This window comes from Parambassis ranga, chromosome 16, assembly GCF_900634625.1.
Source record: "Parambassis ranga chromosome 16, fParRan2.1, whole genome shotgun sequence".
Taxonomy (NCBI): domain Eukaryota; kingdom Metazoa; phylum Chordata; class Actinopteri; family Ambassidae; genus Parambassis; species Parambassis ranga.
The window spans coordinates 15638629-15661729 of record NC_041036.1 but is presented as its reverse complement, the minus strand read 5'-3'; the positions used below and the strand labels follow the sequence as shown (position 1 = coordinate 15661729).

At 42.4% G+C, this 23101-nt stretch overlaps 2 protein-coding genes across 9 annotated transcripts in view; both read right to left on the bottom strand.

Annotated features, from left to right (window-relative positions):
• arhgef1 (Rho guanine nucleotide exchange factor (GEF) 1) overlaps positions 1-2586 on the bottom strand; it is a 31182-nt gene extending 28596 nt beyond the window's left edge. For all 8 annotated transcript variants that reach the window (XM_028426347.1, XM_028426349.1, XM_028426351.1 and 5 more), the window contains exon 1: positions 2299-2586. The gene's annotated coding sequence lies outside the window, so the exon portion shown is untranslated. The remainder of the gene's footprint in view (positions 1-2298) is intronic.
• Positions 2587-5821: 3235 nt separating this feature from the next.
• Positions 5822-12434, bottom strand: erfl1 (Ets2 repressor factor like 1). The gene is made up of 5 exons (XM_028426371.1): positions 12374-12434; positions 11513-11747; positions 9568-9745; positions 8007-8130; positions 5822-6639 (listed from the first exon to the last, which is right to left on the bottom strand). The coding sequence occupies exons 1-5, from the start codon at positions 12432-12434 to the stop codon at positions 5822-5824; spliced, it is 1416 nt and encodes a 471-aa protein (XP_028282172.1).
• Positions 12435-23101: the final 10667 nt, after the last annotated feature.

Here is a 23101-nt window from a genome sequence, read left to right as displayed (position 1 = left end):
TTAAACTTGTACAAAATCATCTAATCATTAAGAGACAGAAGGCCTCACTTAGGGATTGGCTTTATTTGAAACCATGAAGGCATCATTCAGCTAAACACATGGCAGTAGGCCATGTCTAGTTTATCTAGTAGTCCTGAGTGACAGCAGGGAAATGACAGGCAGGTGAACACACCATGTGAGCTACTTCAGCTCAAAAAGCAGTGCTCTGTGAATGAGCTCATACCATGTGACAAGTCAACAATGTTATTATGGTGTAGCAGTCCAATTACAGTCAGGAAGACCAGAGTTGATGTTTTGTCTATGGCAAATGAAGGAAACCCCACTAATCAGACAGCATTAGCATAATGTGGTGAAATTGTAAACAGTGGCTATCACCTTTAAAAAAGACTTCCTTTTGTTATTTAATGTCAATTTTGCATCACTCTTAGTATGATCTGTTGTTATTTACACCTCCCTACAAAAAGAAAATCCACACAGTGAAACACTGTGGTTTCAGGTATATTTGTGTCACAGCTTGCCCCTGTATCTGTAACTTCCTTATATGTAACTTCACCCCACGTCACCCACTGAACTCATTCAGGAGGAATCAGTAGATTTCACTGCTGACCTGCAGAGAGAAGAGGAGCAACCTGGTCCGCTCTGTCTCTCATTATCTGCTGCCTGTTCGTCAAACTAACTGCAGCCAGAGAAGAATACCTGTGTTCCCTTTGAAGTTTGAGCCTGACTACAGTAAATTATTAGCTTGCCAGCAACACAGCTCCAGGCCCTTAGGACACCCTCTGGCTGTTGCACGGTGGGTGCCATTACCTGTCATTCCAGTGGTAGCTGGTTATCTCTCACACAGGCTAACAACAACTTTTACGTCTCCCTCTAATGTGCTTCGAGTTTATCTTCCTGCTCCCTGTGAAAGAGCGGTTGTGGGTGAGTTTATGTAGTCTTGAAATGACAGAGAAAGGGAGGCACATGGAGAGAGAGAGAGAGAGAGAGAGAGAGAGAGAGAGAGGCTCAGCAACAACAATTAAATAGCCAACATTCCTTTAAAAGGAAGAGAAGGTAGCCTTTGGGCTCCAGACAAGCCTGCACTTGTAAAATGTGTGCAGAGAGAAAGAGGGAGAGATGACAAGTGCAGTGCTCCCCTAACAGAGCGTAACAGGAAGTGGCAGAGGCCTGCTTCACACAGGGCCTCTGGGGTGCAGCGGCTGGCTGGGAACACGTCATAGACAGTCTCAAAAACCGCCAGCTGCAACGCCCTTGCGCGCGCACACACACACACACACACACACAAACACACACACACGTACACATCCACAAAGTCCAATAATCAACACACCTATTAACGATCACTGAATTAAAAGTTGGCCCTTTATTTCTGCGTGGGAGTGACATGCGCACAAAGTGGCCTAACAACTGCTGTTTATTAGGAGAGACTGACACTGAAATAAGTCACATTTGCACTCTGTGCAGAATGAGTTTCCTGTGAGCGCAGGAAACCCTCAGCTTCTCCGCACAGGCACTCAGAAATCATCAGAGTTAAATCAATTATATGCAGAGACTAATTATGGGACACTGTCTGCACTGAAGCCCCCCACGCTCTCTATAGGCTGGTATAGAATGGGAGGGGGGACTCCATTTGTGCGGGCCTCTTTTATATTGTACAAATAAAATAAAATAAATAAAAGCCTCTGAAATCACAGTTATTCATATACACGTGCTGTGACACGATATATATCTGTATTTCCTAATGAGAAACAGACAAACTGCTTATATGAAGCCGAAAGATACATAAAATACATAAAATGACACAAGGTCACCAGCTATAAACTTCCCTCTCTGACTACCACAACTCCCCTTTGGGAATATTAAAGTGATTTGTAGTTCGGGATAAAAACCTAACCGGCTCATAAAATATCTTCGATGGTTTTGCAAGAAAAAAAACCCTCAAAGTCCCAACTGCTACCTCAAGTTAGACTATCTGAGCAACTTCAGCGCCTCTGACACGCAGACAACAAAAAGAAACTTTGTTCCTGTGCTGCTCCAGGAAAAAACAGCGTTAATAAACCCGTTAACAATACATCCAGAACCAGACGGAGACGCCGCGGCCGTGCAGCCTGCCAGCCGAGCGCAGCATTCCTGTACGCGGACGCTATACCGCCTGCAGACCGAGGCGGAGAGGAGGGGGCGCGGATAAGCCATTACTCTCGGTAAAACAAATATAAATACAACACACAAAGACATAAAAAGTGTCACAATGTGACACAATGTTCGCCAATATGAAGTTTTGATGATATATATACTCACCCGTAAATACAGAGAAAACGACAGGCGGAGAGACTAATAGCTTTCCTGTTCGAAAGTTGCCGTGTGTCAGTGGGAAAAAAACATTGTATGCGGAAGTACACTTCAAAAAAAAAAAGTCAGGGTGAGCAGAAGCGAGCAAATTTTCGATTATCGTTTCCAAATTAATCAACGAAAAACAAATACATAAGCCAGTAATTCTGTTTCTTTTCTTTCGTTTTCCTTTTTGTGCGTTTTGATGTTCGACAGTGAAAAATGTAGAAAGTAGTCCTCTACACGACTTGTTTCCGCACGGTGTCACACAGTAAACTGTCCCCACTCAGCGCTACTCTACATTTTAGTGAGATTTATTATTTTAAACATTTGATTTGTCACAGAAAATATACAATTTAATTAAAAGTATTATTTAAAGAACAAAAAATCATATCAGATTTGCTGATACCAATAAAACAATCAACTGTTAAAGAGAACACAGCCTGATCCCTCTTTTACCATCGAACAAAACAAAATCCTCCTAAAGGAACAAATATTTTCTTCAGCGTTAGATAATGAACTATTTGTAACTTAAATAAACTACACACAACATCTGTCTGCGTGAAATCCAGGCAGCTGTTTACAGAGAGGAGAGTTTAAATCAAACTTCACTCCCCTGCTCACTGCTCCTGTTCCAACATCTTGGCGCCACCCATTGGGCAAAAAAGGTAATGCTCAGCCAAGCTGAACCAAACTGAGCTGAAGCTCATCTGTATCTATTTAATTGTAGCCTATTTGGTTAAACTTAAATATTATTTAAAAAAGGTTACGTTCTTTGGCAGATATGTAATAAAAACAAACTCCACAGGGGTCATTATGTACTCGCATGGAGCCACACTGCTGTGATAAGTGCAGGTTTACTGATATGAATCATGGCTTCTCAGAACAAGATCCTCTAAAACCTGTGTACATCATTCAACATGAGTGGTGTAGCTATTAGATGTAGCCTATAATATGCATCGCTATGATGACAGATGCTGGCTTTTGATCTGAGCGTTAACAACAACCCGCCATGTTTCTACAGCAGTCTGAAACAGTCAGGCAAAATGCAGGGTTCTGCTCCTGCATCCTACACACTGCTCCTTTACACCTTCTGTTAATTGTAATCTATGTCCAGCCTTTTCATTGTTAGACCATTAACAATGATTACATTGTAAGAGTATTGAATATTATATGATGAGCAGCTCCCATGTGTGTCCTCATTGTTGCAGTATTGTGTCCTGTGTTTCCTGTCAGTTGGTGAGCACAGAAGGAAACCACAAAACAAAGAGTTCTGAAAATAAATAAATAAAATACTTAATATAAGATACAAATATGGCTGACGTATAGTCAGTATATAAAATTCAGTAATTAAAATTAAACTAGTGTGGGAGATTTTTTTTGCTGCTGCTTTTTACTTTTAGAAACATGCATGAAATTCTCAGCATAAGTCATTACCTTCATTAGTCTTACTCTAAATCAACGTTTTCATTTTAGGAATAAAATCCAATTTAAATGTATACAAAGTGTTTTAACAGAAATCTATGTCGATCTGCAGTGACATCATAAGAACCCTTTTCTAGTTAATTTTTCTAGATAATAAAACATAATTTAAAGGATGTTAAAAAATATGTGGATGGATGCTGTTCTGATTAGATCAGATATCAACAGTGTAATTTGAATGAGTAAATAAAGCTTAGGTGTTGTGGTTGCCTGTCCTTACCCTTCCATCTTTGCTCTCACACAATGAAGCCATCCAACAACCTCACAGTCAACTATCCAGAATAATATTTATTGCTTTTGAAGATATTAATCTTTTTTCTTCTTTTTGCACTTTCCATTTTTCCTCTTTACAGTAAAACAAAGAAAGATGACAGGTAAAACCACTGCATTGTCATTTTTGGATGTGTACACACACATACACACACAAAGTAAACAGTATTTACAGCTGTGAGTTTGCGCGGAGGTGACTGGAGGACGCCTTTCTCATAGCAACTCAACAAACATAGAGCTTTACATTGACTTTACAATAGAGCTTTCACAATTAAACCGTAATACCGTCACTGTTTGATAGACCATAGGCTATAAAGGCTATGAAACTGTACAACATGGTTTAGTGTTCACTCTGTGCTGAGAAACTGGGCTGCAGGAAGGATGTTGGTCATTAGATCGGAGTAGAGCAAAGACAAAACAGCTTTTATAAATATTTTTTCCCCCAAGTGTTTAATGTCCTCAAGCAAACTGCCCTGCTGCTGGCATGGACAAAAAGCATTGATTGAAAAATAATCAAAACAGATTTGGGAGGGAGGATTTAAAAAAGAAAAAAAAAAGACCAATATTATTCACATTTCATTTGACTAATTACAGTACAGTTACACTGGGCGAATGCTAACTAGAAAAATAAGTCTACCAGCATGTTTTTTTGAACCCAAAGGGTTTTTGTACATTGGGCATCTGGTGAAAAAATGACCAAAGGGCACAATTAAGTGGGGCTGAGGAAATCAGAGACAATTCCCAGAGTGAACTCTGTCCTCCTCACCATAGAAAAACATCTTCAGAGTGCAGGTCTTCTGCCATTAATAATTTAAACTTTTTGATACACCTAAGCTTATAATTTTCCAACATGTTTAAATACTGAATTAAATCACAACAATACAGCTAAATCTTATCATAGTGAATAATAATTAAATGTCATGTACACCATATTAAAATATATACACAGAAATATTCATACAAATTCTCAGATTGGTCCAGCTCCCTCTGCTCTCTTTTTCTTTCCGTGTAGAAAATGTGCAGGAGGAAGGAAATATTCACAGACAGTCACAGTCAACACTACAAAAAAATGTGGATTTCTTTTAGCATTTAAATTAACCAGAGAAAAAACAGTAAAGTGAACAATTTTACTCACAGGGCTGCAGAGATGAGAGAAATCTTTGACCACTAGGTGGCAGTATTTGACTATGTCTTAAAAGTCTTAGTGATTATGTATATAGTATATGTGTAGCCTAAATCTCAAGAATTACAGGACAAATCTGTAAAAATTGGATCGATCTCAGCATTATTTGTTGTTCTGTTGTCTGTTAGTATAGGGATGTTGTTTGTTAATGTTTGTCAAGGCAGGCATGGCTGTGTTGCAATTTACCACCTCGCTGCCTCCTTTCATAGCTCAGCTGCATACGGCGTAAGACAAGTCTACAAACCATGGAGCGAACATTCAGTGTGAGCGATCAAAACAGAAAGGACAAGACGGCGATACAGACAGCCAACACCCTAAAAACTGTATGCCCCATATGTTCCAAGATGGTCTATTCAGTAGTGTAATGGACTGTTGGCAAGTTATAAACTTACACAGCAAACAGGAGAAGGGTAGTTTCAGAAGTACTAAACTGCCTCTCCTGGGGGGGAAAGTATCCATCAAGAGTGATTTTAATCATCTGAGAGAAAATTTTAAGGAGAGAAGAAGAGAGTTATCAGAGCATAGACTGGCAAGATGGTGGACGCATCAGAAAATGTCTTAGCTGTGGATCATTTTGAGAGTCTCTGTCTCCCTGTGTCTCTCATGCAGAGCCATGGATGGGGAAAGTGAAGGAGGCAGGGATGGGGGAGGAGGACTGATGGGCATCAGGCTCTTCAGAGGGTGTGGTGACACAGGCGGGGGGAGAGAGGAGATGGGTGGCAGCACGCTCCCTTTCTTTCCATCCAGCACGATCTGTGATCGGTTTGCCAGGCTTGATTCCTTCCCAATGCCAAATTCATGGTCGTTCTCGTTGTCTGAGCTGCAGTCGCTCAGATCTGTTATCTCCAGGTCTGAGTCTGACTCCGGGTCCTGCTTCACCCCTCCTCTCCTCTCTGTGGGGCTCTGCTGGCCTGTCCCCGTTCCAGCTCCTAGGCTTACCGCTCCTAGCCCCAGACTTAGCCCCGTGCCCGGAGGATTGGCCTCAACCCTCTCCCTCTCTCCCAATGTTGCCCCGTTGCCTATGTCTGTCCGACCCAGCGACAGGCTGCCCGGGTAGGGGGGCAGGCACGGTCTGGCTGGCTGACCACCCACTGTGCCGTTTGTCCCAGCAGTTTGCCCTGCTGCTCCCCTCTCACCCCCACCCGCCTCCCCTGGAGGAAGCAGGGAGGAGAAGGGGTGAGGCAGCTGTGAAAGGCTGCTCTGCAAAGGGTTGGGGTAAAACTGGGAGGGGTAGAGGGAGCCAGGGGGCAGTTTGGGGCAGTTATTGAGAGAGAAGGCCCCTGGGAGATAGGGGTTGAAGCCCCAAGGGTAGTCAAAGGGTGGGGTGCGCGGGTATGGGCCCAGCAGGGACGGGGGTTTGGAGTAGCATGGGGCACCTAGGACAGAGAAAATCCAGAGATGAGGAGGTTAGCTCTCAGAAAGGGCCAAAGGTTTCCTGACATACAACATCTAAGTATGTTCACTAATTATAGTCAGTGGTATTAGCAATTCTAATCAACAGCCACAGGGGCTAATTCTGGCACAGTTGCTTTCAACAAAAAAAACCTGATGGTTCATTTATGCATGCCAGTACTGTGGAGTACACCCACTTCACACTGCTGCAAAGCAGATGTGAGCACAAAGATTCTGCACATCTTCCAAATGTCTCATTAACTCTTCATGTTAAAAGATAATTATTTGAAGACACTCTAAAAAGTCTAGCTGAGGTTTCCTGTCATTGTAGCATCTCAGATTAATCGGGGAACCTTACAGTGCAGCAAATTAAACCTTGCACCGTATTTGAATTCAGTTCCTTGTAAGCATCATTTAATATCAGAAAGGGGGGGGGGGGGTAAATCCGAGGTGATACTGGAATTCAATTTTAATGAACAAACAAAAACATTGCCTCTCAACCTACAGTACTTCCTTCCAAATGACAACCAACTCAAAGAGTCTCTTTCTGTGCTGCACCCTCCACCTCTCCCAGGCTTTCTCACTCTCTTGCTCTCTTTCTTTTTCACTCTGTTATTTACTATGCAGGGCTAATTTGACAGTGGTGAAGTCTCTGCGTGCTGGGCCAGTAGTAGCTGGCAGACACATGAATATTGAATCAGTCAGGCAGGCCTCACTTGCTTATGAAAACACAGTAATGGGCGCCCACAGGCCACAAACTGAAGCCTGCACCCTCAATTAGGGCCTTCCTGCCTGGGAAGGGATTAGGACAGCGGGGACACATGGGAGAGAGAGGAGGGTGAGAAGGGAAGAAGGTGGGGGGAGAAAGACCTGAGGACAAACAAGAGTGGGGAGGAAGGAGGGGGGAATCAGGTTGTGTGATGAGGACTGTGAGTACATCTGTTTACACACTGGAGATGTGCAGATTCGCATGCTTTCTGATGCATGTATAGAGTGTGCACGCTAAGAAAAACAAATGTGTACAAATGCATGCATACTGTGGGTCAGATTTCACGCTGCATTTGCTGACACTTTTTGTGTTGTTGAGACAGAATCTGACAAACGTGAACAATCATGCTAAAAAGGAAAGGCGGATGGCTTCTTCAGCCCTCACCTTGTTTCTTACCACCACTGATATGCATAATTCACAAGCTAACCTGGCCTCCCTCACCTGGAGCACAGCCTGACTGCGGGCTGCTATGGGACGGCCATCTCTTTTTATTTCCTTTAACAATAAATGTTCATGCCTCCTCCTCCTGCCTTTCCCTGTTTTCTGTTTGTACATCTCATACACCATGTAACTTCTGCTCACCTGAACTCAGGAAAGGGAACGTGTCCAGTCTCAGTTTGTCTCCTTCGGGTCCTGGTGCCGTAGTCCCTCGATCAAACAGAGATGCTCCTCTGTCAGGCAAACGAGGAAACAGGGACTGTATAGCCTGAGTGACAGAGAGATAGGATTTTAAAAAAAAAAACATAAGGACAAGTATTCCTACAAACAGAGCTTGTGTGCTGCTGATGCTCTGCACAGGGAAAAGTCATATGTTGACAGCACCCTCCTGCAGAGTGTGATGCAAACAGCGACACAGTCATAGCAAGGACAGGATAAAAAGGGGTGCCATGGGACTCGGGTGATAAAAAAGGAGGTAGGAGGACGCAGAGGCTCAAAGACTCAAAGGCAGGAAAAGTACAGAGTCAAATGGAGACCAGCGATTACGATTGTGGGCACAAAGGATAAATGATGAGAGGGAAAGAGGGATTGTCGGGCAGTTCGTGTAATGGGACATGGGACGAACAGCAGTGAGAGAATACCTTCCATACAGGAAGTAGGACAGCTGTGTGTGTGTTTTTTTCAGACTAAAATATGTGACAGAGAGGGAGACAAGGTAAGAGAAGTGAAGCAGTTGAATCTTAGGAATCAAGGGGACAAAGGGAGGATTTTTTTTCCCCTAGCATGACTGCGGATCAATAGTATCTGTCACCCCTCCGCCCCAAGTTTGAAAGGCGAGACTGTACTCCCAAGCTGTGAGATCTGCGTTGCTTAACAAACCGCATTAATGACCCGCCATTGATCTGATCTGACGCCAGCCCTTTGCTTTCTATTTCTTTCATTTTCAATCGATGACAGATGGATACGCCATTGGAGATAGGGATGAGAGAAGGAGGAGGATAACATCTTCTTTTGTTTTAAGGGCAAGTTAAAACCGCTCCCTCCCTCTCTTCTCTCTGCGTTCTCCTTCAGAGTCTGTGTCTCCTTATCCCGTCTTAAGGATGGCACAGGCACATGATGGATGAGTCTCTCCTACTGTACTTTCAAGTTACATGTACTTTCTAGGACATTAAAATCATCTAAAAAAAGTATTCTACAAATATGTATGTAGATACATCCATAATATAGTATAGAATCTGAAACATTTAAATTGATTTGTCAAAACATTACTTTTAAACCAAATTAGGACATTTTTAGTTCATGCTTCCCTCTGATACAATTTACCCCTCTAAAATTTTTACAACCTCTCCAGGCAAATAATAAGAGAATTGTCTATTATGATCACCATTAGAAAGAGTGAATAAAAGATAGCACCAGCATTCTCTTGTAAAAAGGGGAATGCACAGCAGGGGCCTGAGAAATCTAACAACAAAATCACTCGAGTGGAATGGATTTCAGTTACTGAATTAAATCCCTGATAATAAAAAATTAAGGAGTACAGTAAGGTGTTTTGCTACCATCACTTTTTCGTTGTTACAGGTTTCAGTTTAAATTTTATTTCTACCCCCTGTAAAGAAAAAAATTTTCATTTTCTATACACACACAAAACATATCCCTCTATCCCTCCCACCCCCCTCCCCATGGCCCTGGTTCCTGCCCTCCGTACCTCTGGGCTGCAGTCTGGTGTGGTGGAGCCGCTGTTGAAGTGGTTCTGGGCCAGGAAAAAGGGAGAGTTTGCCATGTCCAGGATTGGATAGTTGACCAATACGACCTTACTGAAGTTAAACTTGTAGGTGAAGCGCTTCCCTTTGGTTTTGTGCAATATACGCTTGTTGTAGTAGTACCTGCACAGGAGGAGGAACAGATATCGACAGAGGGACGGAGCGGGGAGATAAAGGATAAAGGAAAAAGGAAGAGGGGAAAGAGGAGGGAAGGATTAATGTAATGCTCACATCAAGGTTTTGCGCCTCATTGCTATAAGACAGTAACAACACTCTGGTGCTGTGAGGCAGGAGATATGCTGATTTCCCACTGTTTTTATTCATCTCCTCCTTCCTCGAATCAATTCATGTCTGAACTGCCTCTATTCAATACAATGTGGTTTTGTAAAGCGAAATTTTATTCAGCAGTTAACTGGTGTATCAAAACAAAATAAATCAAAAAGTCAAAATCCTTCTGAACCCCTAACATAAAGACCAAACATTTCCTTTCAGTAGGTACAAAGCTATTTAGCAGGTTAAGAGATTATACAGTTTGAGGGCAGTGTATGGTATTTTAGGTGTTTGTACCACTGTTTACTCAGTATTTGTACTATGTAAACAAGGTGATCTTATTTAGACAAACACAAATTTGTCAATGTTAAAGTGAAGATAATATAGATCATTTTAGGATAATCAAGAATTAAGATTAAGAAACACCTTCACTCTAATATTTAGTTTGAATAATCAGAAGCCATTTTGGGCTCTGAAGCTGTCTTGTAAACATACATGACATCAAGTAGCTGTCAGCATTTCCAACTGCAAAGCACATTTACAAAGAGGCGGGACAACAACAGAAGTCTCCATGGTAACGACCTCCGGTGTCTCCCGCTGGGCATGTCAAACCGTCGTCATGCCAGTTTCCTTTGCCACCCACAGAGGTGTCACAATGTACAATCTGCCAGGATGCCAGGTTGATCAGCAGTAAAGGAAAAACATGGAGCCATCTGGTTCAGGTAAAGGAAGGCAGAGCGTTCAGAGTGGGGGTGAGGAGGGGGATGCTACAAATTTAAAAAAAAAAAAAACTGCGAATACTTTAATGTGAGACGCAGGTTTAGGTCTTAGACAGCATTTCCTTCTGCATTTGGATTTCTTTGTTTCAAAGTGACCAAATACAGAATGCATTAGACAGCGTCAGCATTAAATAGTGGTGAGCAGCACCTCATTATGCCAATGCACTATATCAACAAACACAGCAGCATGTACATATCAGAGTGGAACCACACTGGCTGAGCCCAGTGCAATGATGTGTACATGTTTTGCTTTGCGTGGCAATTGTGCCGTGGCCCTTAATTGAGCAATTAAGTGAGGCTAATTAAGAAGGCTAATTGTGGCCCCAGCCAATTCATAACAATTAGACTCTGACGACAGCCCCCATTAACAAGGGGCCAAAGGAAAGCAGAGGGAGGGGGGGCAGTGTAGGGGAACAAGTCAGAATAGTTTGTATTTGCATAAGAAAATTGTGTGTGTGCGGCTGGGGGTGTAAAAAAAAGCTGAAGGTATGGAGGGTGGCATTGCTTTAATCACCTTCATCAAGTTCTGTGCTGAGCACTTTCACTATTCTATAGAATTCCAAGCAATTTCACACTGGGGCTTTATTTTGAAATCCCTATTGAGTTTTTATTTGGCAGGTCAATGGTGAACTTCCATTAGGATGTCCACAGATAAGGAGAAATTGAGGGTATTGACGTTCCTAAGGAAAAAGTCCCATCTTTATCTTTCCATTTTTACTAACAGGGAAGAAAGAGATGCTTCAGGAGGATTCAGTCAAAGCAAGATAAACAATGTATGTAAACTGTGATAAACATCATTTGTTGTTGCTTGACATTCAGCACATCATGTACAAACACGCACCTCAGCGCCCTGCTCAGTTTGTCATAGTTCATGTGAGGTTTGCATTTCCTTATCCCCCACAGACGGGCCACCTCATCTGGGTCCTTTATGACGAACTCCCCGTAGTCTCCCTGCCAGGCGATCACCCCCTGATACTCCTCCTTCTGCAGCAACTCCAGGATGAAGTGCCACAGCTGGATCTGTCTGGAGCCGGGGCTCGACTCTGGCTTGTATGCCCATTCTGGGAAGGCGAACCCTGGGTGGTAGGAGGAGGAGGAGGAGGAGGAGGAGAAGGAAGAGAAGGAGGAAAAAGAGGAGGATGAGGTTAAGGCCCGTCATTTGTCCCCCCGCTTGCTGAGGGGGATTGCTGTCTGAATGACTGATGAGTGATGGAGGTGAGGGATGATGTGTTTAATATCACAGCACGTGCCTTGAGCAATGTTAGTCTGAGCTAATGCCCTCTAGCCTCAACAGATTGGTCAGTGGGATGATGACAGCTCACTGGGAGAGATCAGATTGATGCTGCTCAGGTCTGAATTTTTAAAAGCCAACTATGTGCACTCAGAGATGAAGTTAAGCAGCTTTTTGACTCAGCCCAAAGTGAATCTGGCACTAACTAGCCCCGCAAAACATTAGACATAGAACCAATTACCACCAGAGACTCAATTTGTTTAGCAATGTGCATGTGTATGGTTAATCTTTTTAATCTCTAAATATTTGAGATGAATCTCAAGATGAGAGTTTGTTGACGATGGTTTCGCAAGTTGTTTGTTTTACCCAATTATACATGTGGCCTGGGACTAGATTTGAAAAATATTTCTGCAAATGTTCAAACTTTTAAATAAAAAAAAATGTTTTCAGTGAACTAGTGGTAGAACTGACCTGGCGTCCAGAGGGCGGGCACCGGGGGGAGCAGCAGATCACTGACGCAGTTACAGTCCATGCCTCCACAACAACCTGAAACAAAACAAAGGGAATGCTTTTGTAACCATATGTTTAATAGAAAATTAGGCAGAAAAAACATCCAGCCAGGTCATTACTCTGTGAGTTGAAACTGGAGAGCGGAAAGTTTGTTGAAAATGAAGGTATTGCATAAGGGTCTAAAGGCGAAATGATACCTTAAATCAATGTGAAATATTGCAAGGTTATGTTTCATATGTCTTTGGTGCAGATCAGGTGTTTGATGGATGTGATCTTGTGTGGCCACCCGAGGCTACAGCTGATGCAATGTGGTGGACATCCCTATAGTGCATTTATGAACAGGAGGAATTAAATAGACTTTTGAAACCCAACTTAAAAGCTGAGCCACATTATACATTAAAAATAAAGGTTTTAAATATATAACAAGGCTTGGTTACTCCCTAGTGAAGTCAGTAGAAACTACACATTAAGTCCAAAATCAAAGTTTGTGGTCAGGGTTGCACAGGGTGAGGTTTAATGGTCTCCCATATGAGGAAAATCTTTGGTTGTTTGCAACATCCATATTAGGGTGTTTTTCATTCACTTATTATATGGTGATTACAGAACTATAGTTTTTTATGAAATATATTTAGAAGTTTTAAAATACACCTTAACAAATAAGATACAGATCAAGAGGTAGAAGCACTAATTTTGCAGAGAAATAATTTGACACATATTGGTGATGATATAATTTAAAATAGTCTAATACTCAGGTAGTTAAACTGCATGATATTTTTGTAAGCCCATTATATACATTCAATTTTAAATCTTGAGCTGTTTTCAGGCACATAACATTGAGAAGACACAGAATACAAAAACCTGTTGCAATTTACCACTTACAAATACACATAAATCAGAAATAAACAGGTGCATGAGACGACAGCAGCTGAATTAAAGCTCTAATAATGGAAATATTTGTGGCATTTTGTTCCATTTGTTTTTACAAACACCACAGGTGTGCATAAAAACTGTTGATATTATTTCTCCGTATGCTTTGTATTCAATAGCATGTGTGAATGAGGGAGGGGGTTGCTTTATTAAATGAGCGCTTATAATGAGATTGTCTTTGAAATAAACGCATATAGACATCTGCTGACGGAGAAGGTAGGAGATTTCAGAGCTCCCCAGACGAACACGGGGACTATGAGACGGGATCTAGTTTTGGATATCACAGTTTCATCAGGGTTGTTTTACAAAGCTCAGATGGAAGAGATGCCCTGCTGCGACACTGTATCTTAACGCTGGCCTCTCTATCGCTCCCTTCACTCTCTGCCTCTATTTAATTATGCTCTGTGAATTTTGGATTTTCCCTCCAGCATTGAAATGGAACGTGAATTATTAAGGTGTGTTTGTATAAATTATTATTGCTAACTCCAGGCATTTCTCACTCTCTCTCTCTCTGTCTGACTCTCTTTCTATCTGTCTCTCGTTCACCCTGCTTCTAGCATTTGGATTGTGGCCCCTCTCTCTCTCTGCTCTCTCTCCTCCCCGTTCTTCATCCTCCTTTATTTTCAAGCCGCTCCCTCTGTCTTCAGATATAGACTTGGCATTCATCCTATCTTACTCGCATTTTTTTTTCTCCACATATATTTTTTTTTTTGTGTGTGGTGTAGCTGCACTCACCTTCCCCGTAATAAGTTAAAATGATCACATAACAAGCTATAAACTGGATCTTTCACAAACGCCTGACCATTCTGTACACCACTGGGATATCAAATCTCACACTGGCCTTCAGATGATTTGAAACCATTTCGAAAATGCACGTTTTTCCATTAAAATGTTGACGTCTAACCCACTCATTCGACTGAAGGCCTCTGCCAAGATCAGCTTTTAAACAATGAGATATTTGTGGTGTTGGAGGTAGTAATCTATAAGTTTCCACTTCCCTGTGGGCTTCAGGTCATCAATACTGCATCGTCTCTTTCATTTGCCATATTCTCATGGTCCACAGCATGTATAAGCATATCTCCTTCGAGGAAAATATATATGTGTGCTCCTATCTGTCAGGGTCTCCTCTTGTACCACCTACGCATACTACCTCAAATCTATACTCGTCCTCCTTTTTCCTGTCCAACAGCATATCCATACAGGTGAATCCTCCTTTCCTCTTTCCCACCTCCTTTCTATTCACACACACCTATCCACAGTCTTCTCCCCCTCCCTACTGCCCACCCCACCCATCTCCTTTTCTCTCCCTCTCTCCTGCTCTGTGTGTTTTGCTTCGGCGCAGTAATTTTCCGTTTGATTTCGGAGGTAATGCATTTTTTACAAATCAAAGAGGAAGCAAGGCTGCCCCCCCTCCTCTTCCTCCTCCTCCTTCTCCTCTCCTCACTCTCTCCCTCCCTCTCTCCCCCCCCCCTTCTTTCCCTCCCTGCCCAGTCTCCCGTTCTCGCCCCCCTTCGGCCCCCCAGGCCAGAGAGGAGATAAAGGAGCCCCCATCATTTCCTTGTTAGTTTTGATTTGGGCAGCACAGGGCTTTCAAGTTCCCCCCATCACCCCCAGAAACATTATAACTAGCAGCCCAGGGAATACTGTTCCTCATACGCGCACACACACACAAAACTCGCATGCATGCACAGACTGTCAGATAGAGACTCTTGCAGATTGCAATGGATCGTACATGCACAGTAAACACACAGTCTCGGGCAGATATGGCGCAAATACCCAGGTAGCTATTCAGGTAGCAGTCACACACACAGACAAAGTGAGAAGCAGCACACAAAATAAGACATGGAGCCCATAGATATTGACTGAATCAATATCGACACACTAACACACATCTCACCACCAAGCTGAAGAACGGAATGCACTTTGTTTACTAGAGATGCTGGTGGACTGATAAAGAGATGTGGGCAGACAAAAACACAAATGTATTTTATTTTTGCATGGAGTGACCATGGACACAACAGTCCAAACAAAAGACCTCACTCCCACAAAAGGTCACCATGAAGCCCACTGCGGATGATGGATAGCACAGTTAACGGTGACAATAGTCCACACATACAATAAGGGGCACAGAGTTGCTGAGCGCAGTCCCATCTTGACAAAAACACATTCACCGCTCAAAGTAAACCTGCACATGTTGTGAAGTATAAGGCCTGCAATCATTACTGCTGGGAACCCTCTGGTGTGTTGATGACTCAGATGCTCATGATAACGCAGCCCATCTTGAAAGAGTGTGCGGGTTTTGTGACAGGGATTGTTTGTTGTTTTTGTTTTGCATCTTTAGGACTTAAAAACCATGCAAGGACACACACTTACAGGTCAGGGCTGGAAGGGTGTTATTTTTGCTCATTGTGCAAACATCTGATATGAATCCGTTCATGTGTTTCACTAAAAAAATATTTTTTTTTGTGAGGAATAATGAGTTTAAATAAAGTGACCATAGCAAGTAGAATGGGGGGACTAGTTTGTGCGCCTCAGAGGAGCCGCCATCTTAAACTGGGGTTTTCCTGAATGTGTTGTGCAGCTTTACTTCAGATAACAGTAATAAAGTTTGCCTGCTTGTTTGGAGTAACATGTGTGTCATTTATTGTCATTTCTATTAGGTTTACACTGTTTTTTTTTTTTCTAATGCAATCTCAATGTCAGAGATTGGGTTCAGGGTCTCTCAAAGACTGATTAGTGCAACCAACACTTCCTCATACACAATTAAAGGCAACGTCAAAGACGACAACAATTCACAGTAAGTTCACAGCCAACAGATTTGGTTGGGTGGCTGGTGCTATCGGCTGCTGGTATGTATCAAAGGTTACTATGACCTTGCTTTCACCCAGCAGGCTGGAGTTTGTGTACTCTGCTTTTCATTTTCTGTGTGGGTAGCTATAAAATTATTTGCCTATAGGTTCAGGAAGAGACCACTGTATTAAAATCAAAGGCATTTTATGAAGCAAAGATCTGCAACAAATTTCTCTTTGTTTTTGGCTATATTGGGATGCATAAATGCCGAAAGCTGTGGCTTTCCTTGTATATCTGACACAAACCTACACATTTCTATCTTATTTACACTCACCAGCACAATTGTGTCGTTTTTGTGATGTGTGTATTTGAGTATGAGTATGAGTCAGTGTGATGCATCCACATTTGGGATGCTGGTGATAATTCAAATTAAAGCCACGATCAGCTGATACCAATGATGTATGATTACTTATTTCTCATGACCTAATGATGTTGTTATAAAACATCTTGTTTGCAGGACACATTTCATCGGCCACACGTTGAGGTCATGGATTTGTATTTGGGACATAACATTATCAACCCTAACAGGGCTGACGGGTACACACTGATGCAAGTTTGCTACAAGGCTGGTAATCTGACGGAGTCAGCCCATCAGCAGAACTGCCATACTTCTGGAGCCAAGGTTAGTAGGCCACTGACGGGAGTGAAAAGGAAACAAGTGCGAGGCATACACTGTAGTATCAACTATGTTTTGATATTCTGCAGTGTGACTGGGGTAGAGGAAAGAAGGGGGGCAGCCTGACATTCAGGCAACATTATGTCTCCAGTGCTGTCTAAAGAAGGAAAGAGTGATGGGTCATGATATAAAAAGATAGAAAAATGTGAGAAGCATGAAGAGTCTGGCCTCTCCCACTTTCTTTTTCCACTAGATGAAACGGACTCTGTACATCTGTCTCATCTTCTTCTTTTTTTTGGGTTGCCCCTGAAAAAGGCCCAACTGAACCCTCTCTCTCTCCCTTTCTCTCTACTTGCCTCTCTCCTGCTATCTCTGTCTCTCCCTCTCTCTCTGTTCCTCTCCCTGGTTAGCTCTGACACACTGGTCAGCCTCAGGGTGGAAGAACAGAGGGACTCTGCTATGGGTTTGTTAGAGGAGATGGAAAGAAGGAGAGAGAGGAGAAACGAGGAGGGATGAAGAGGAGGGGGGAGGAGGAGGAGGATGAGGAGAGGAAGGGGGGTCAGGAAGAGGGAAAGCAACCTGTCTATCCAAATGTTAAAGAGAAAAGTCAACACTGAATCAAAATCCATCTTCGCAGTCATCTATAATTCTTTACGTTTAGTCAAATCTGTGGTGGCCGAGAAAGTACAATAAACTGGTCCAAACATAAAGAAAGCCTCATCATCAGCTTAACAACATGTTCACAATGCAACAATACAGAAACATGCTGCAAGTAGCACAAACAGACAGGCATGTTTCAGGGGGAGTCCTGACGGACCTGGCAAGGACACTTAGTGCTCTGTGGCTCTATCGCTGCTTGTCAGTGTGTGATTGGGTTGGCTTAAACAGTATTGTTATTGCTTATTATTAGCCTGCCAATTCAAATAATCTGACAGCCTCACACTGTTTAGGGTCCTGCAAACACTTCCACTATTATCTGGGTTACTTGCATCGTGTTTCGTGGTTGTTTGTATTTGTATTGTGTTTCATTTCTTTGCCTGTGTTGTGAGTATCTGCAGCACATGCTGTGAAATTATTGCAGATAAAGATGATTATTTCATGTACTAAAGGCTGGTCTGGTGGGGTTTTTTTTTTTAGATATAGAGCTTTCTCAACCTCAACCACTGTGTAAGTTTGAAAAAACACAATTTTACATCAATGACGAAACTGAATTAAACACCCTCAAAACTCTACCAGTTTGGGAAGATATTGTCTGAAAAATAATTCAAAGCGTTCTAAGAAAACTGAAAATATAGAATAATACACATAAAGGGGCTATAATGTACTAAAAATAGGCACTCTTCAAAAAACAAATGATCCTGTGGTGGTTTTAATACCTATTAATTTTACTAATAGGTTAAATACGGTTTAAAGAATGTATTGATAATATTGCAACTTCTGTAGCAGCAAAAATTCCACATGATCACTCCTTTGTACCCTGAACTCCATACACCCATCATACTGTCATATCAAAGTGAGAAATCAGTGCAGCTGGTGCAACAGAAACAGACAGCGGTGCAGCACTGTCAGTGTATCTAACCAAGATGTATACTTACAGGAGGCTCCGTCACTCCACTTGTTCTCCCACAGAGCACCCATTTCTCCACACTGCAGGGGCAAAGCTAATTCTAAGTCCTTCACACCCAGGTTATCATCTGACAGGACTGCCCAGTCAGGATGTGATGTTTGGCACAGTGATTGTTAAAACAAATGCAGTGCATGGTGCAATCACAGGGAATAATGGGCTGATAAATATACTTAAATACCCAGATTTATAGAACTGTGTTTTAAGAAATGGATTGTCCTGTAATGTTTGTTCCATTGTGTAGGCGGGCTTTAGCCTCAACCAGGTGTCACTTAATGTCAAATCACCCCCCCCCCCCCAAAAAAAAAAAAAACGCAACATTTCTATTATTCAGTGCTATCTTGACTGTTTTGACTAGATGGTGCTCAAAGTGCAAAAAAAACTACTGAAAAACTTCATAGGAATGTCAGAAATCATGACCAAAATGTTTGGTTCTGTAGAAAATGGTGCCAACTTCAAATTTCTTACTACAAGGTTTGTAGATTCTTTTGTGTGTGTGTGTGTGTGTGTGTGTTGAGTTTTTTTTGCTTTCAGCACCACAGCTGCTTCCATTATATTGGAGATCAGGCAGACATCTCTCTGGCTCATATATCCAAACCTCTGAAACTCACGCCAAACCATCAGTTGGTTGAAAAAAAACAGGACAAGTATGAACCTGTGATTTTGGGATGGACTGCCCCTTTAACGGCTGGGCTTCTCCTGGGTTTTATGCGGGGACTACTTTCAGACGCGGAATAGTTCACTTTCGTAGGTGAGGTGGAATCAGAAAATATAGTCATCCTTATAAATGTTTTAAATTATTTTAAAATAACCAACAGTGGAGGTTCGGTGCAGTTCTGCTGTTGATAATAAGAAACATTCCTAATAACAAGTTTTATGCGGAGTTTCATTCACGGACACACCTGGATGTAAAGGCTAAAGGTAACTTGTTTTTTTTCGGACTTTCATGAAAGGTGAAGAACTTCAAGTTTACGACGAGGCCAGTGGAGATGAGGCGCGTGAAAATGCTATTAGTATGATATAGAACGCCGGCCTTAAGAAAATAAGGAAAAGAAGAGGGGAAAAGGATGAAGAAAAAGTATCAATCGATAGGGTTAAATTATTCATCGTCATTAATTATCGATCGCTCTCCGCTGCCGGCTCGTCCGCCTCGCGCCAGAGTTGAAAGGAGGGAAAGCGCGCTTTATTAAAACCGGCTCGAGCCTCATTGTTTCATGTCCCGCGGCAAAGAAAAAGCTCGAGTTTGGCTCTGCCCGCGCCAGTAGAAAAATACACTCACACGCACGCACACACACACACTACTCCACCTCCCTCCTTTGCTTCACTCTCTCTCTCTCTCTCTCTCTCTCTCTCTCTTGACGCGCGGGAGGAGCTTTGGGGAGCCTCGCGCGGTGTTCACGGGGCGGCTGTGTCTCGCGTGGATCGATGGGGGATCAATGGCTCGCGCTGACTAATAGCCAGAGAGCGCCTTTGATCTCGCGGCTGAGAGATCAAAACCTGCGCGAGAGGGAAGAGAAATAGGAAAAGAAACTGCGCCGGAGAGCTGACCTTCACACACACACACAAGCACGCACAAGCACGCACGCACACGCAAAGCCCACACTAGCCTACTCACGTGCGCAGCTTTTAGGAATTTGACTGCAGGATATCCTACCAGCAAACAAAGTATAAGAGATGCATGGCAAACTGAAACCGAGCGGAATAATAACCAATCCGATGGGTTTATATCTGACATCATCCACGCGCGCACGTGCACGCGCGCAGACTCACACATCACCTTGCCTCCTACAGTCCAAAGTTGTGTTGCTCTTGAGTTTGACTTCCTCAGACAAGGTGATACAGCGAGAACAAGGGAGCCATCTGTTGTTTCCAGGGAGCAGATGAGTGTCCTGTGGGCTTAAATTCACGCCTATAGAGAAGAAAAGGTGTGTGTGTGTGTGTGTGTGGGTGATGGTGCAGAGGAGGTAACTGCTTGTCTGAAAAAAAAAACAAAAAAAACAAAACAAAAAAAAAAAAACAGTGCAACAGAGTGAAGTTTATTTGTGGAAGTTGAAAAAAAACTTTTGTAATTGTGTTATTTCCCAGTGACAATAATAAGAGGCTTCAAACAATAATTTCAACAGTAATGTTGTGGTGCATTTAGTGTTGGACGTAGAAAATGTGTTTTTTAATTACATTTTTTTCCTCTAATAAAAGGAAATCATATTTATTTGGTCCTGAGCTGTAAATCAATAAACACCCAGCAAACTCCAATACAAGTAATTTTGTATTTCTCCTATTTTTGTCCCTGTGAGTGGTCTAACACTACAAGACACCTCTACAGTATATTTATATTTTGAACGTTGTAAATAATATACCAGTATGTAAATATATCACGCGTGGTGTAACAGCAATGCTTTGTAAGTATTTATATGCACAGTTAATAATAATGATAAAACCAGTACTTTGTTTTCTACATATATTCACCTGAGGAAACACACTTCTCATTTCCTTCATCTCTCCACTCATCTTCATCACACACACACACACACACAGCCCCCCCCCCTCTCATTCAGCCTCCCTCCCCTCTTTGGTCAGTGAGTTACTCTCTCTATCGCTCTCACTTCCCGAATTAACCACTCAAGAAGTCACCACCGACTCAATCAATAGCTCATACATAAACCCTGCTATAATCGCTCCCCCTGCCTGTCTGTCTGCCCCCCTCTCTCCTCTCCTCTCCTCTCCTCTCCTCTCCTCTCCTCTCCTCTCCCTTTTCTAAATGTCTTTTCTGACCCTTTGCTAATAATTTTAGACACCCTCGAGATCAGGTCCTCATACCTGTTCTGTCTCTAAAAGAGATGATCTGAGCAATTATAAGAGAAGAGATGCACTTTCTCTGAATGAAACCGCACAACACCCCCCCCCCCCCCCCCACACACACACACACAAAATCAAAATACCTACAATTTATTACGCACTCATCTGACAAAATGACAAAAAAGAAGACTTTGTGCTGTCAGTGATTTTCTTAAAACTCTTTGGTTGTATTGGGTTTGAATGTTGGACACAGAGTTCTATTGTTGTCCGAGAACTTCCACTAAAATGCACAGGTATAAAGAAATGTCTTCAACACAATATGCTAAAAAAAGAACTAGAAACTTAAATTATGAACAAATGATGAAATCAAGAGCACACAAACACACACATAGAAGTGTGCAGGCAGTCGCCATAACTCTGAGGACTTTACAAAGCTATCCTGACACCTACTCAGAGACTTGAGGCTGAAAATCCAAAGAACAAATTCATTAAGACGCGGCTTGAAATTTCACTGAATAATAAGACCTGATGGGAGTATTTTTAATGACTTTATATTTGTGCAGCATCCCTCTAAAATGTATTACAGGAGCACAGAGTAATTCTTTTAAGTGCAGAGGCACCATGTTAGCTGGTCCAGCCAGAATGGGTCCAGTATTGCGTTATAGCAAAGACAAGGAGACATCAATATTGCATTATCTCATGTTTAACTGTGAGACACAGATAGTTGTTTTGGGGGCCTTAAAGATATTGTATTACCAAAGGAGATGCACACACACACACACACACACACACACAGTAGAAAAAAGGGAATAACACACAGAGAAAAATTATAAGGCCTCTGCACACCCTGTGCTCGAACCCCTTCTCTCTCCCTCTCTCTCCCTCTCTGTCTCTCTCTCTCTCTTCCCTCGCTTCTTCTCTGCCTCTCTCTCCAAAGTCTTTGATTCGTCCGTACGGTTTGATCTGCAAGAGAGCGAGTTTTGTAAACACATTTTTCACGATCATATAGCCACGGGCAAGGGGAGCGTGAGGCGCGGAGGAAGAAGAAGGAGAAGGAGAGGGAGAGTCTCCCAAAGAGAGAGAGAGAGAGAGAGAGAGGGACGTTTAATGAGCGTGCAAGATGGAAAGATGGACTGACAGAAAATGCAAGGATGGAGCCTCAAATATGGCTTACTGCACACAGCAACAAAGATACACTGATATGTAGAACTACAACACACACATACACACCAGGGAGCGCAGACTGATGGTTTTGGCACAAGTAAAGCATCACAGAGGTTGATGAAATGTGAAGCAATAACGAGAAAAAGCAAGTTATTCAGTTTTCCTTATCATGCAGAGGGGGGTGACACTCCAACACTACATTTCCCGATATGACACTTCCTGAGTGGTGAACCCACGGAGTCACAGAAGAGAGAGAGAGAGAGGGAGAAAATGCATCTCGTTTGGGATGATGAACACAGAAAACAGAGAGCATCTGAAAAACAGATTATGGAGCGAGCCAATAAAACGTTGGGCACAGACGGTAAACACACCGTGGTGTAAAGCTGAACTAATAAAAGTGCGAGGCTCTCATTCCCTACATTTATTTTTTTTCTTCACTTGGTTGGAACACTTTCTTTTTTTTTTCATCTGGCAGCTGCTAATCCGGTTAGGTTCGATTGGCTCCGGTAATGGCGCTAACCCGTCGCCTCTATATACCGAGTCCTCTCCACGGGACACGACAGAGAGGAGAGCAACAGACACACACCGGCAGAGAACGATCCGGGGACGAGGAAGGAGAAAATAATAGACAAAAAACTTTTTTTTTTTGCTTGAACAAATTTTCAAAAGTAAAAAAAAAGATTAGAATTAAAATAAAATAAAAGGCTAATTT